At 35.6% G+C, this 15,468-nt stretch overlaps 1 protein-coding gene across 1 annotated transcript; it reads right to left on the bottom strand.

Annotated features, from left to right (window-relative positions):
• Window positions 1-12,691: 12,691 nt before the first annotated feature.
• On the bottom strand, window positions 12,692-14,151 carry LOC106316119. The gene has a single exon (XM_013753989.1). The coding sequence runs from the start codon at window positions 14,077-14,079 to the stop codon at window positions 12,955-12,957; it is 1,125 nt and encodes a 374-aa protein (XP_013609443.1). The 5' UTR covers window positions 14,080-14,151; the 3' UTR covers window positions 12,692-12,954.
• Window positions 14,152-15,468: the final 1,317 nt, after the last annotated feature.

Raw genomic sequence — 15,468 nt, 5'->3', positions numbered from 1 at the left:
AATTTGGAGTCCCAAATCTTGATAAATTATGTGAGGTCTAAGGCTAATAATGCCTTTTGATAATACTGTAAGCACGCCATGGACATACTACCAGAGACTCAAAACGAAAATCTACTTTGTGCAAATGAAGTAGAATTCAATTGAAATCTATATTATAAATTCGGTTAAAATTTCATTTTTGTTTTGTTCATCATGTTCTTTATGGTTTTATAATGTGTAAAATAAATTCTAATGGCTTTGAATGAATTTTAAAATTAATGTGTTATTATAATCTAACTATTGTTTGATTAGATTGTTAACTAATAAATATAAGTAATATTATCTAACATGTAATATTCACTAATTTTTACTTGTATATGTGCCTTAATCAAAAACAAAATAATGAAAGTATTTATATCTATTAACTGTATAAATAAACGACTAATCAAAATTTTAAATTGCTGAATTTATTTATCCTTAGCTGCAAAAAAATTATTTTAGTTGAATGATTGATAGTCGGTTCCTTTAGTTAATTAACACATTAGTTTTTATCATTTTAATGTATTTAAAATAAAACAAGCAAACATATTAAATTTATTAAAGGGGAAATAATTTATATAATATTTATAGAAGTGTATAAACTCAATCTTACCCTTAAATACTAAACATTAAACAATAATTACAAAACTATAAACTTAAATATTATGATATTTTTGATTAAGCGTATTTCTATAAAGTGGTAGCCAGCTTATAGTATTTCAATTATTTTTTTTTTACTAAAATTTTGAAACATTCGGTTTTTATCTCATTTTTTGTACCACTTTTTATGTTTGCCTTCACTAGAAAGACATTTCTCAAATACTTAAAGGGGAATGATCAAAAATATCACATTCATAGTAACCGTTCTTATCTTTACACTAACCATTTTTACTTTCACTTTTAATGAAAGGTAAAAAACACGGAAAATTACCACAAATACCACATTCATAGTACCACTTTTCATGTTTACACTAATTATTTTTATTTTCATTTTTAATGAATGATAAAAGACACTTATACTCCTATGGTTAACTAATCTAGACGTAGAGTTTAGAGTTGAGGGGTAGGGTATGGTTTTTGGAAGAACAATACTTAGGTTCACCCCTAAGGTGAAAGGTTAAATTCACAATTCTTCATAACCAATCAAAATGCCACGTAAGAGTAGTTAAAAAATGTAATAAAAATTAAAAATTAAAAAGCTAAAAAAAAAAACAACACCGACATTAAATCTAAAACACTAAACCATAAACCTTAATCCTAAAATCTAAACACTAAATTTTAAAACCTAAACCCAAACTCTAAACAATAAACCCTAAATCCTAAAATCTAAACCCTAAAGTCTAACCCCAAAACCCTAAACCATAAACCCTAAACTCTAAACTCTAAACCCTAAACCCTAAACCCTAAACTCTAAACTCTAAACCCTAAACCCTAAACCCTAAACTCTAAACTCTAAACCCTAAACCCTAAACCCTAAACTCTAAACTCTAAACCCTAAACTCAAAACTCTAAATCTTAAACCCAAACTCTAAATCCTAAACCCTAAAACCAAACCTTTAAATCGTAAACCTTAATCTTATTAACTAGAAGTTGGGTTTACAGTTTAGAGGTTTGAGTTTAGGGTTTAGGGTTTAGAGTTTAGGGTTTAGGATTTGAGGTTTTGGGTTTAGAGTTTATGGTTTAGGATTTAGAGTTTAGATTTTAGGATTTCGGGCTTTTGGTTTAGAGTTTTGGGTTTAGGCTTTAGGGTTTAGATTTTAGAATTTAGGGTTTATTGTTTAGAGTTTGGGTTTAGGGTTTAGATTTTAGAATTTAGGGTTTATTGCCTTTTTTAACTATTCCTACATGGCATTATGATTGGTTATGAAGAGTGTAGTGAATTTAACCATTCACCGTAGGGGTGAACCTAAGTATTGTTCTTTGTGGAATGTGAAATTTAGAATTCTAATAAATATATAAATAAATACTTAAAAAATATAAAACTTTTTAAAAAAAAATAGTTTCAGACAAAATTTTCTTTGAAATAAAATTTCAAAAAAAATTTATAAAAAGTTCATTTTTTATTTTTTATTTATTTTTATTTATTTAAATAATAATTTATTATATATATATATATAACAAGGATATAAAAATCTTTTGCCACTTAATGAAGAAAATGTTTTTGAAAATGTCGCTGTAGTGGTGGTAAAGATGAAAAGTAGTACCATGAAAGTGGTAAACATAAAATTTCTCAGAAAGACATTTATAACTCTAGGGGTTAACTAATCTAGACTTAAGATTTAGAGTTGAAGAGTGGGGTAGGGTTTTTGGAATATAAATTTAGGATTCTAATAAATATATAAATAAATATTTTAAAAAACATAATTTAAAAAAAAATAATTTCAAACATAATTCTCGATTTTCAAAAAGAAATTTTGAAAAAAAAATTGAAAAAACTCAAAAAAAAAATTATAAAAAAGTTTGAATTTGAAAAAGGATAATTCGAAAACATCTGGTTACAGTGGATCCTATTGGGAGGAGTGGCGGATTAGCTCTCTTTTATAATAATATGCATCAGGTTAAGGTTCTGTATTCGAGTAACCGGATGATATATGTGGAGGCAGAGGCTCTTGGTAAAAAGATTTTTCTAACATTTGTTTATGGAGATCCGGTCAAAAAAATAAAGAGAACAAGTCTGGGAACGATTAACACGTTATGGGTTATCGCGCTCGGATCCCTGGTTTATAATTGGAGATTTAAATGAGATCACTGGAAACCATGAAAAAGAGGGAGGATCTCTAAGAAGCGCAGATTCTTTTGTTCCTTTCAACGACATGATTCGAAATAGTGGTTTATTAGAGTTTCCAGCTCGGGGAAACAAAATGTCATGGCAAGGCAGAAGAGGGAAAGGGAAAGGGGCAGCAATGATCAGATGTCGTCTAGACTGTGCCCTAGCAAATGAAGATTGGCACACACTCTTTTCATGTTCTTACACAGAATACTTAAGGAGGGTAGGGTCTGATCATCACCCAATCAAGGCTTACCTCGAAGACAAAGTCCCTAGGAGAAAAAGACAATTACGGTTTGATAAGAGATGGATTGGGCAAGAAGGTCTAATGGAATCGATTGCAATAGGATGGTCAAAATAAAATGAAGGCTATACGAAGGATATTGTTACAAAAATTAGCAATTGCCGTCATGAAATTTCTAAATGGCGAAAGAACACCTCAACATATGGGAAGGAAAAAATTAGTGATCTTCAAAAGGCGCTCGAAGAGGTTCAAACGGATAACAATGGGTCTCAGGAGGATATTTTAGAGGTATCCAGGAAATTACAGGACGCATATAAAGACGAAGAGGATTATTGGCATAAAAAAAGTAGGAATAAGTGGTATTCATCAGAGGATCTTAATACTAAATTTTATCATGCTCTAACGAAACAACGACCTATTCGCAATAGAATTGTGGGACTCTATGATGCAAATGGAAATTGGATCACAGAGGATAAAGGTGTTGAACAAGTGGCTGTGGACTATTTCGAGGATCTTTTCAGTACTACTTCTCCATCCGAGTTTGACGGTTTCCTAGCGGATATGACACCGGGTATTACTCACCAAATGAACCAAAGGTTGCTAAGGGCAGCGACGAAAGAGGAAGTACGACAAGCTCTATTTATGATGCACCCAGGAAAGGCTCCAGGACCGGATGGAATGACTGTGCTTTTCTTCCAACATTCCTGGCACATAATTAAGAAAGATTTGGTTGAACTAGTAAATAATTTTCTGGTCTCAGGGGAAATGGACTCAAGGTAAAACATTACCAACATTTGTATGATTCCGAAGACGGAAAGACCTACAAGGATGACAGAACTACGGCCAATCAGCCTATGTAATGTGGGATACAAAATCATATCAAAAGTCTTATGTCAGAGATTGAAAATCTATCTTCATATTCTTATATCAGAGACCCAATCGGCATTTGTGGCCGGAAGGTTGATTTAGGATAATATCCTTATAGATCAGAAAATGTTCCATGGTTTAAGAACCAATAAAGCATGCCAAAGCAAGTATATGGCAATCAAAACAAATACGAGCAAAGCATATGATCGGGTGGAATGAGACTTTGTGCAGGCTTTCCTACGCAAAATGGGTTTTGATCCCCACTGGATCAAATTAATGATGGAGTGTATAACATCGGTTCAATATCGAGTTCTACTAAATGGTCAACCACGAGATCTCATAATTCCACATAGGGGTTTACGTCAAGGTGATCCATTATCGCCTTATTTATTCATTATGTGCACTGAGGCTCTAATTGCAAACATCAAAAAGGCTGAACGAGAGAAACAATTAACTGGGATGAAGGTAGCCAGAGCTAGCCCATCAATTTCTCACATGCTTTTTGCATACGATAGTCTCTTATTTTGTAAGGCACAAAAAGAAGAATGTCAAACCATTCTCAGGATTTTGAAGGAATACAAGGTGGTATCGGGGCAATCAATAAGTTTTCAAAAATCTTCGATTCAATTTGGACACAATATTGAGGAAACCAGCTGACATGAACTACGGGATATCTTGGGCATACATAATCTAGGAGGAATGGGATCTTACCTAGGTTTACCAGAGAATCTTGGGGGATCTAAGATACAAGTCTTTGGGTTCATTCAAGACCGTTTAAACAGTAGGGTTAATAGTTGGAATTTTAAGTTTTTTTCTAAAGGAGGAAAGGAAGTGATCATCAAATCAGTGGTTACAACTTTACCAAATCATGTAATGTCTTGCTATCGATTACCTAAGGCAACTGTAAAGAAACTGACGAGCACGACATCACAATTTTGGTGGAGCCCAGGGGGAAGTACAAAAGGTATGCACTGGAAATCATGACACAAAGTTTGTAAAGATAAGGAAGACGGGGGTTAAGGTTTTAGGGATATCACTGATTTTAACACGGCGATGCTAGGTAAACAGTTATGGTGTCTAATAGAGAAACCAAATTCCTTATTTGCTGGAGTCTTTAAAGGACAATACTTCATGAATGCCTCACCCCTGGAACCGATTAGATCATACTCTCCCTCTTATGGCTGGCAGAGTATTGTATCAGCTAGATCTCTGGTTAGCAAATGACTAATTAAACGGGTGGGATCAGGATCATCTATCTCTGTATGAAATGATCCATGGCTCCCAACCACTCGCCTGAGATCAGCAAATAAAAAACAACAAAACAGTTACGCGGATCTTACAGTTGACTCTCTCATTAATTCGGCTACGCGAACTTAGAATTCACAAGCAATTCGGGCTCTGGTGGATCCTCAGGATGTAAAAATCATTGAAAGTATACCACTGAACAAGACTAATATGGCGGATAAAGATGGATGTCACTTTACTAAGAATGGGAAATACACGGTTAAATCAGACTATCAAGTGGAAAGATTTTACCCAGATAAGGAAAAGCCACCGGTACTGGTTGAACCCACAGTTGATTCATTAGAGGCGTTTTGCTGGAAAATACAGTGTCCACCAAAAATAAAACTTTTTTGTGGCAATTGGTGTCAGGATGTATAGCAGTCAAGCAAAAATCTGCAAGCGAGAGGTCTCCAAGGGGATATATGTTGTGCCAGATGTGGAGCTCCAGAGGAATCGATAAACCATGGGTTTTTTTAGTGTCCTCCAGCGCGTCAAATTTGGGCCCTTTCAAAAATACCATCTAATCCAACTATCTTCCCTACTACTGCTCTATTTACAAATATAGATCACTTATTCTCGAGAGTATATCCACAAATGGATGATCATCAATTTGCATAGATTCTATGGTACATTTGGAAAGGAAAGAACAACAAAGCTTTCAGCAATCTAGACATTGATCCCCAGGATACGTTAAAATTGGTGGACACAGAGTCAAGACTTTGGGCTGAAGCACAAGTGTTGAACACACAGAGAATGGCACGACCTGTAGAGGCTGTGACTATGCCGCCAATCCTAGGGCGATGGTGCTTTTCAGATGGCTCTTGGAAAGAAAAATAAGGTTTTTTCAGGACAGGGATGGTATAGTTCATTAGAAGGTTTTGATGGTTTGATGGGGGCAAGAAATGTAAGGGCTAGTTTATCTCCTCTTCATTCAGAGACGAGGCTTTCGTTTGGGCAATGGAGTGTATGAGGAACTTGCGTCAGGTTCGAGTTATGTTTGCAACAAATTTCTCTCAAATTGTGAAAATGGTTTCGGAACCAGATGAATTGTTAGCTTTTGCAAATTATTTGGAGGACAAAAAGACCTTGAGAGAAAGTTTTCTTAGCTCGGAGATCATTCATGTACCAAGAACACAAAATTTAAGGGTATAGTCTAGCACGTAGTGCTAGGAAGCAATCGTCTTTCGTCGTTTATATGGATGTGGAGTTACCAGTTTGGTTTGCAGAGTCAGTTTGAGTCTATTCTAGTTAATGACAAAAAAACAGTATCCAAAATATTTTTCTACACTTGCTTGATACAAATATAAATATAAATAATTATTTAAATAAATAATAAAAACTAAAAAATAAAAAATATTCTTATAGTTTTCAAATTATATGTTTTTGAACTCGAATTTTTTATAATTTTATTTATTCGAACTTTGTTGTTTTGAAAAATTTATTTTGAATTCAAAAATTCCTTTTGAAATTATTTTTAAATTTTTTATTTTAAATCTAACTATTTTTCTAAAATCATAGTTTCTACCTTTCAAATCTCACCCTTCAAATCTAAGCTCTAAACTAGCGGCGGTAGTCTAGTGGCGCTTAAAAGAAATAAAAGTCCAATACGGCGAAACCCTGGTTCGATCCTCTCTGGCCACCCGGATTGCGTTAAATTGTAAAAACACGTGGATGCTGCGGACTTCGTAGGATTAGTCGGTTGAACTCGGTCGCCGGATCCTCACGGTTATCAAAAAAAAAAAAAATCTAACCTCTAAATCTAGATTAATTAATCTTAAGAATATAAATGTCTATTTACCTTTTTAAAACTAATGTAAATGTTGTTAAGATAAACATTCAATGTGGTATTAAGAATACGATAGCTTAAACATTTTTTCTTAAATTTTTGATATTTAAATATTTTTATTTTTAAAATAAACATTCATTAAATATAATATAAAAATATAAAATTATCATTGTTATTCTTGAACATGTAAATTTAAATGAAATAGTTAAACCAAATCATATAACAAATCCACTTAATTTATATAAATAAGTGGATGAAATTATAAAAAATAATATAAAATTGTAAACTATATTTTCATTTTAAAATAAATAATGTAAGATTTATTATATATAGTAATGGCGTATAAATTTTCTGGTTGTGATTATATATGCATGTTGTGGGTAAAACTTGCATACGCACCATTCACCAACCCAATGACCCATGTTCTAAACACGTTTTATCTATGCGCATAGCTCACTTGTCATATCGAGATGTAAAAAGCAATAAAAAAAAAAAAAAAATCAATTTTGTGGTTCAAAATGAAGCTTTCCTTTTTTTTTTTTAGTCAACTTCGTGTTTCATTAAAATCCCAAGAGTCACGTGATAAAACTTTGGATAAACATTACAAGTACAAACCATTATACGTGTACACGTCCCGCAGAAGGTAATGACACGTGTAAGGTAAGAAACATGCATCTCGAATTTTCAGCTTCGCCGGCAATCTTGACGGTCATCTCCGGTGACTACGCCTTTGAACCACCGACACATCATGTTCTTCCCTTTTTCATGCTTCATTGATTCCAAGAACTGTATCTTAAGACTCTTCCTTCCGCCATCAACCGAAGCTTTAGTTTAGACTTCTAGCCTTCACCGACTATTAGAACTGGGAAAGTTTAATCGATTTAGAATAAATCCTATGTTGGACCATCAAAAGATGCCAACTTTACTGAATTTCTCATCCATCGATCAAATTAAATCCAACTTCTCTTCATCTTCTCCGCTTGAGAAATAACTTATGAAACACAAGGTTAGTAGAAGTTTTAATTCTCAGCTAAGATAGGAGTCCGAGCATGATCAGAGAAAACAGAATTCCAAACCAAAGCTAACGGGATTAAAATGCTTTTGCGAAAGGGGGATATGATTCGGGTAAACCCGTATATTATCAATCCGATTTATCCAGAAAAAAACATAAAACCATGAAGAACAGTCCTGGAATCGGATTGAAACCACAACAAAAAATCGTCAAGCGAAATTCTGGTAAAATGAAGCTTACCTGAATCCGCAAAGGGGTGGTTTAGAGCATGATTATCCCTACACTCCTTTATGGGGTGCTTAAATTTTTTTTCTTTTAAATTTTTCTTTTCTGATTTTTTTTTTTTTAAATTAATAAAAGAACTAATTGCGGGCCGCCACGTGTTAGTGGGGCCCGTAAACAATACAAACAACGACGCTAAAATAGGCGACAGAAGCAACCATTGGTTGTTTTTTTGCGGGACCCACCGAGTATTATATTAATTTTTTTTAAGCCCCTCCCTTTTAATCCCCCGTTAATCCTGCTCTTAGCAGTAGATAGAATTTGGGGAAATCCGGATTTGAAATAATCTTGCAATACTTAATTTGTGCGACCACACAAATAAAAAGTCATATAATTTCCTCTCTCCTCCCATACGCTCTCTCCTCCCATACGCTCTCTCCTCTCTCTTCGGTTTATAAAGTCGCTCACGTCCGCTCCGGCGTCCGACGACGCGTGCGCGCGCGATCCTGTGCCGGAAGCTCACTTTTAACGTTCTGCTTGCGTCTCCTTCGCTGTTGCCTCTTTCTCTCCAAGTCTTCGTCGATATACTCGCGTATCTGGGTTTCGAATCTCGCTCCGGGAAGTTCTCCGCTCGAGAGGAGAAACGGTTCTGGTGGCGACTCAGTCTCTAGTGGATTAGTGGTGAGACGCTGGATCGGTGGCTCGAGGTAATGGTCGGCTTTTGGGTGTAGGAGTAGACCAGTTTTCCATTAGGGTCTCTCTGGTTTTCGTTGCCCGGGTGGTGGTTGATTCGCTTGTTCCCTCGTCGATTTGGTCGGAAGGTTTCTCCGGTTTCGATTAGGGGATAGGTGACTCATGTGGGTGGAGTCTCGGCTCCTGGCGGTGTCGTCGCAAGTCAGACTCCTCTTCGTCGGGCGTCTGGTGAGCTCCGGTGGATTATTCTACCATGGTGGCGAGTCTTGAGTCAAGTATGCAGGCGGTAAATGATACTTGGCTCAGCTCTGACTCGTGTAAGTTTCGGTGTGCAGCGGTGAAAGGTGTCGTCTATGGCTCCTCGATAGCTACTCACAGTGCTTCCTCATTTTGAATCTCCACTGTTCGGCCCTTGTCTTTTCTCTCTGTGTGAAGGTCTCGGCTTTCTCTATGGAGTATCGCCTTGTGGTTTATGTTTTATTTGTCTCTGTTTGGCACTGGAGATGGACTCTTACAGCTAAGAGTGTTGCTCTTCGGTTCTCGAAAACTTCAAGTGTGGGGTGATTCTCGGTTGCAGTCGTTGATCGCTTCATTGGCTCGCTTGGTTCTGCTCACATCCCAGCTCTGCAGAGGATCAATTGTTCTTGTGCAGTGGTGCAGCATTTCCTCTCTTTGCAGGTTTCAAGGCTTCAGGTCGAGGGATTGGTGGCGCTTACAACCCGTCTTCTGCTTGGATCGCATTACTTCCGAAGTCGATCTTATAAAGTGATTCCAGTGATCTGGTGGTGACTATCCAGAGGGCGCGGATTAGCTTTCGGGTGCGGGATGAGGTTCGTAGTTTCTGGATTATGTACTAATACCACCGGTGGTGTTTGGTGACACAAATCTCAGTTGACTCGTGGATTTGCAAAGCTGCGTGTAGACAGTATCAATCAATTGGAGCAGCGTTTTCGGGGAGCCCAAAATTACCGAGCGTGGTCTCATGTTATATCAAAGATACTCTCTCCATTTGGCAATGCTCTTCCCATGGTCCTGCTCTTGCCTCTTATCTAGCATGTTAGCTAGTGTTATTTGTTTCATGTCTTCTAGGTCATTGGGTTGCTTTCCCTTTCTGCGTTGTTTAGTTTTGTTTTCCATTTTTCTGCTACTAGTTCATCATTGTAACCTCTGTCAAAAATCAAAACTTTGGTAAAAAATTTAACATTTAAACCAAAAAAAAAATAAAATAAAAACATTTAAACCAAAAAAAATAAAATAAAAAGTCATATTTTAAGTTTCATTTAAATATTTGAAGACAGGGTTTATTTATGAAAAATTGCAAAAAATACCAAATACCACATACATAGTAGCACTTTTTATGTTTACACTAACTATTTTTATTTTCACTTTTAATGAAAAGTAAAAAACATTTATAACCCTAAAATTAACTAATCGAGAATAAAAGTTTAGAGTTGAGGGGTGAATAGGGTTTTTAGAATGTGAAATTTAAGATTCTAATAAATATATAAATAAATACTTAAAAATAAAAATTTGAAAAAATAGTTTCAAAAATAATTTTCAATTTCCAAAAAGAAATTTTGAAAAAGACAAATTTGAAAAACAAAGTTCAAAAAAATTTATAAAAAGTTTGAATTTAAAAAAAATATAGTTCGAAAACATAAAAAAAAAAATTTGTATTTTTGTTTATTTAAATAATTATTTATTATATATATATAGATATAAGAGTCTTTTGCCTAACGAAGAAGATATGTTTGAAAATGTCTCTTTATTAATCTTAGTAAAAATTTCTAGAAAGTAGTAAACATGAAAATTCTCCTTTATTTATGAGTACACATTTTCTTAGGAATTAGTCTGAACCATTGTCCTAATAATTGGTTTAAGCGGCGCCTAGGTCCTATACATGCGGCAAATAAGTCTTAACCAAAATAATGTTATTAGAATTTTACAAATTTATCTATTTTATTGTTTTGTATATCTAATTTTGATCTCACCAAAATAATTTTATAATTAAAGTCAAAAATTAAAATGTATTATATAAATAAAAGATATATTAAATAAATTAGTAATTCATTAACATCTACGCCTAGCCTAAACACCAAATGATTCGACTAGAGCACTTAGTTACCATCTATTGATTTTTAAACATTGTGTTTGAAATAATCAAACAAAAAAATGAACCGGTAATAAGTGAGACTTGAAAATATGATATCAATTTTTTATGAATTCACTTAAAACAAAATCATAGTTTTTTTTAACACTGAAAACTTCAAGTTCAAAAAGACAACAACATAGTATTTCCTAGATAAAATACAATAATCCACCAGCAGGTGATATAAATAACTCAAATAAGCAACCAAAATGAAACTTGCAAGAAGAAAGCTGAGAGGTCAAATTCAACGGACTGATTAAATTTGACCGAGAAGCAATATGCAGAATAAGGTGAATATGCTATATTGTTTAAGTAAGAGCAAATGAAATGTATAATATATTACTTTGACTAAAAAAACAAAAACTTGACAAAACAAGACACATGGGGATGAAACACATCCAAAAGAGTGTTCTACTCATTTGGGCAGTACAATTATTTTGTAAAAGAACTTGAACCACTGGTGGACCATTTAATTGTTTATTCATTATTATGTACTGCTTAATGAAATTCCTGAATGTTGTTGAATAGGAAACTGAAAGTAGTTCTTCCACTCCTCTGGTTCTCCCACTCTTAGAACTGCTTTCCACTCAAAACCTAAGAAGAGCATAGGAGATCCACCAAACTTGAGTGTGACATATATTATTTAATGAGAAAAGAAGCATGGGACATGAGAGTAGTACATGAAGACACCCATGTTGGTCTAAATAAAGGAAACTTGAAAGAAAGAGCTAGTCCATAACATATTCACAATCCACAAGAAAGTTAAAATAATAGGGTTAATGTCAATTTCATTGAAAAATATGTTTGATTTTACGCTATAATATATTGGAAGACTTTGAAAACTGTCCCATATTGAAAAGGAGACATGAACTCAATTATAAAAAGGGATATCAAAGTGTAAGAAAATGATGGAACCAAAATGGGGAAAAAAGGTTGCAAGCTTTAGAGAATGAATGGTCTCCTCTTTCTCTTGACAGATCTCAAGGTTGCCTTTACAGCTGTTTATGATTTTTATACATTCCATTCCATACCCCCAATGATCAGAACTCTAGACCGAGAATTGTTTTTTTTTATTTGGAGTCAAATATTGGCTCATAACTATGATTGTGGGCTGTGTAGTGGTTTAAACCCAATCTTGTCAGTACATCTTTCTTATACTGATCACTGAAGTTACAACTTTAGATGTGTAATTAGAAGAACCAAATTTGTTCTAGTTGATGAGATTTTCAGAATTGAGGACCCCAAAGATAGAAAAAATTGAGAAGATATAAGAATGTCTTGGAAGATCGATCACATTAGCTATGGGTCCTTTCTCTATTATGTTCTACTTACCAGTAAGTTCGGGTCTAAAAACTAAATTTCTAAACAAACATTTCCCAAATTTGGCCCTGGCGAGGCTTGAACCTTTGGCTCATAAGACCAATGCTCTAACCAACTGAGCTACATGACCTTGACAATAACTTTATGCATTAACACAAAATGAACAAAATATTAAGAGTAGTTATTAAATGCCAATACTATATAAGTAGCAACAGGCAATCATCAGTTGTTTTATCTCATCTTTAATTTTCTCAAAAGTTGATAAATTTCAGTGTCATGAATGAGATTACAAGTAAGTGTACGCTACTTTCTTTCTTTTTTGCAACAGTAGAATCATAACATCCACAAGATAGTTAGTATATATTAGCTTTTATTAGGAGTGTTGCAAACACACCATCACTGACAAATCTCAGGAACTGAACTAAAACTTTTACACTCAAAACCCACAAACATAAAAAGAGAGAGAGAGAGATAGAGAAACAAAACACTCCACAGAACAAACTCAACTACGGCCAACCAAACCAGTAATCAAGAACATAGACCAGACCCAAAGACCCAAAGACAAGACTCTAGACTCAACTCAATCCCAAACTTAATATTCTATATTTTGGGGTGGAAAAAAGTAAGGGGCCATGATTCTTTCAGTAAGAGTTGTGATGGAAGAATCAGCAAGCTTGAAAAATGAAATCTCCATGACATCCAAGATATAGACATGGTTAGGGCTCACGCCAGGAAAAGAGCTAGCACGGACACAGAATGCTTCAGCCTTTGAGATAAAAATGGTGAGATCTCCAATGTCTTGAGTGTACACTGCATTTCCCTTGGGGGTTACCCTGAACACCATTACAGCTTTTGTTTGCAATACGGCAATACCGTCCACAGTCTGTCTGAAACACTTGACCAAAAAGGTTTCACCTGTGGATTGTGATTCCACCATGTGTTCGCTCGTGAGACAGGTATCCATAACCTCACGTTCTGCTTCGGTCGGCTCTGGAAGGAAATGATATCGCAACTCCTGAAACTTGGGTGTGTGCTCGTCTTTGCAGAGATCCCATGATGCAATGAGTTGGCCTCCAGCTCCAGGTATGCGAAACATGTTATGTTTCTTGGAAAACATGAGACGGGAGGAGAAGAAGCAAGGGTTTGCGATCCTGATGTTGAACCACTTGGAGTTGCCTTGAGCAGAGGGTCGGCAGTAGCTGAGTTGGGGTCTCATGAACTTAACAGCCACGACACAATCTTCCTCCTCTGGAGATAGTGAGGACAAGGACACGTTGGTGACGATTTGGGTTTGGCAATGAGGCAAAGATACAAGAGGAGGCAGCGAGATGCATTTTGGATTTGCATCAGATGCAACCGGGTTTAGATCATCATGGAGACGCAAAATGCCAACGCCATGCATCAAAGAGGCTACCCAGCCATGAGAGGACCCGATTGTTGTTACCTCGCCTTCTTCAAATTGTTCATCCGGCCATGGGATGATCGGATCATTAATATCGTTATACACCAACTCGACAGGCGCCTTTTTTATCAGTTTAGGATAATCTGTAGAAGGATATGCAAAACGGAGCTCTACATGATCCGGCCAACAATGTTTCGCGCCATCGACGAAACAAGGAGGGGTCTGCAGCGGGGAAGATGAGCTGCCAGCAGAGGCTCTTACCAACACCGGGTTCCGAATGAAGATCTTCGGAGAGTGGCTGGGAAGGAGAGACATGATCAATTTTCTTCAGTAAATTAAAACAAAACAAAGAAAGAACCGTAACTCGAGAGATGTTCAGATTATCTCCACCTAAATCCTTCTATAAATACAGAGCAAGAAACTTGGCCACCAAGTTTTCCATTAAAAATAAGAATAAATAAAAAAATTCCATTTAGACAGCATCTTAATTGGATATCGCTTTTAATGATGGTCGAACTCTTCGTAAAATTGCTTTCCATATTAATTGTTCTTTTTTTTGCTAAATTTCCATATTTAATAGTTGCTCACCATGAATGTTCTTAGCTAAAGATAAGCAATACATTTAAACTAAACAAAGAAGAAGAAAGAAGGGTGAATTCGCGAGATATGTAAGTTTAATAGATTAATTAGGTGCAGGTCAATAATTTTGACATAATTAAGAGACTAACAAATGTGTCTCATTTTATCCGGTTATAACCCTGTCGTCAACAAGTATACGGTGAAAGAAAGAAGGTAAGTACACGTAGGCTTAGATAGGTAAGGCCATGATTTACCGCGTACTGTGCAGATCTTAAGGTTTTAAATCGACCATGTCACACACATTACTAACCGCATACGGTTTACTGTATTCAGTAAATATGTGGAGGATAGTAGAACAGCGACATCTTGATATATGGTGTAGTCTTTTATTTTGTTACACTCTGCCCATTTTGTAAATACAGTGAAGAAGGTGAATGCAGTTGCAGAGTTAATGCTCTGACTTTCGATAAGGTAAGCTTCAGTTAACTCCGCTTACTACCTCATCTCTGGAAAGAGCTCAATTCATACCATACAAGTCATATAAGCCGATAACCTATCGCGGACATTAAATCGGTACGAATCAGGTAGAAATCGCAACAGGAAAATCGATAGCCGGCTAGTCACCGCACAAACCTTAAAACCGAGAGTAAACCTAGGTCATGCCCTAAACCCATCACATTGGTCTCAGACATCTCAAGACATGATATCTAAACGATACGAGATCCTAAAACATGTCTCTCCGTTCATATCTTAACATTCCCGAAAGTTCGTAAGAATAAATAATTTTTACGAAAACTCACGTCTCGAACAAACCAACAGATTGAACGCCTTAACAGAATTAAATATGAGAAGACAACTCATGTTTACTTCAAACCCACTCGAAACAAAGTAACTCAGACAACCATCCATTATATATATATAAACCGCATAGCGGTAGGGGTTCAAAGCCACCAACGGCCAGTCCCGATATAGATAAAAGCGGCCAAAACAGGCCCATACAAAGTTCGAAGGCCACACTCGGCCGGACATATATGAACCAAAGCCACACTTGGCCGCAAAATACTAGATAAGGGAAAAACTTCTTCCCGTCAAACACTCACCTCTCACAGATCAAAGTTAAAATTC

This window comes from Brassica oleracea, chromosome C9 (genome assembly GCF_000695525.1).
Source record: "Brassica oleracea var. oleracea cultivar TO1000 chromosome C9, BOL, whole genome shotgun sequence".
Classification (NCBI taxonomy): domain Eukaryota; kingdom Viridiplantae; phylum Streptophyta; class Magnoliopsida; order Brassicales; family Brassicaceae; genus Brassica; species Brassica oleracea.
This window is presented reverse-complemented; position numbering and strand designations above follow the sequence as displayed.

Bases quoted from the DNA above. Each gene is read 5' to 3' on its own strand.
- LOC106316119 (XM_013753989.1), bottom strand. From the start codon at position 14,079: ATGTCTCTCCTTCCCAGCCACTCTCCGAAGATCTTCATTCGGAACCCG.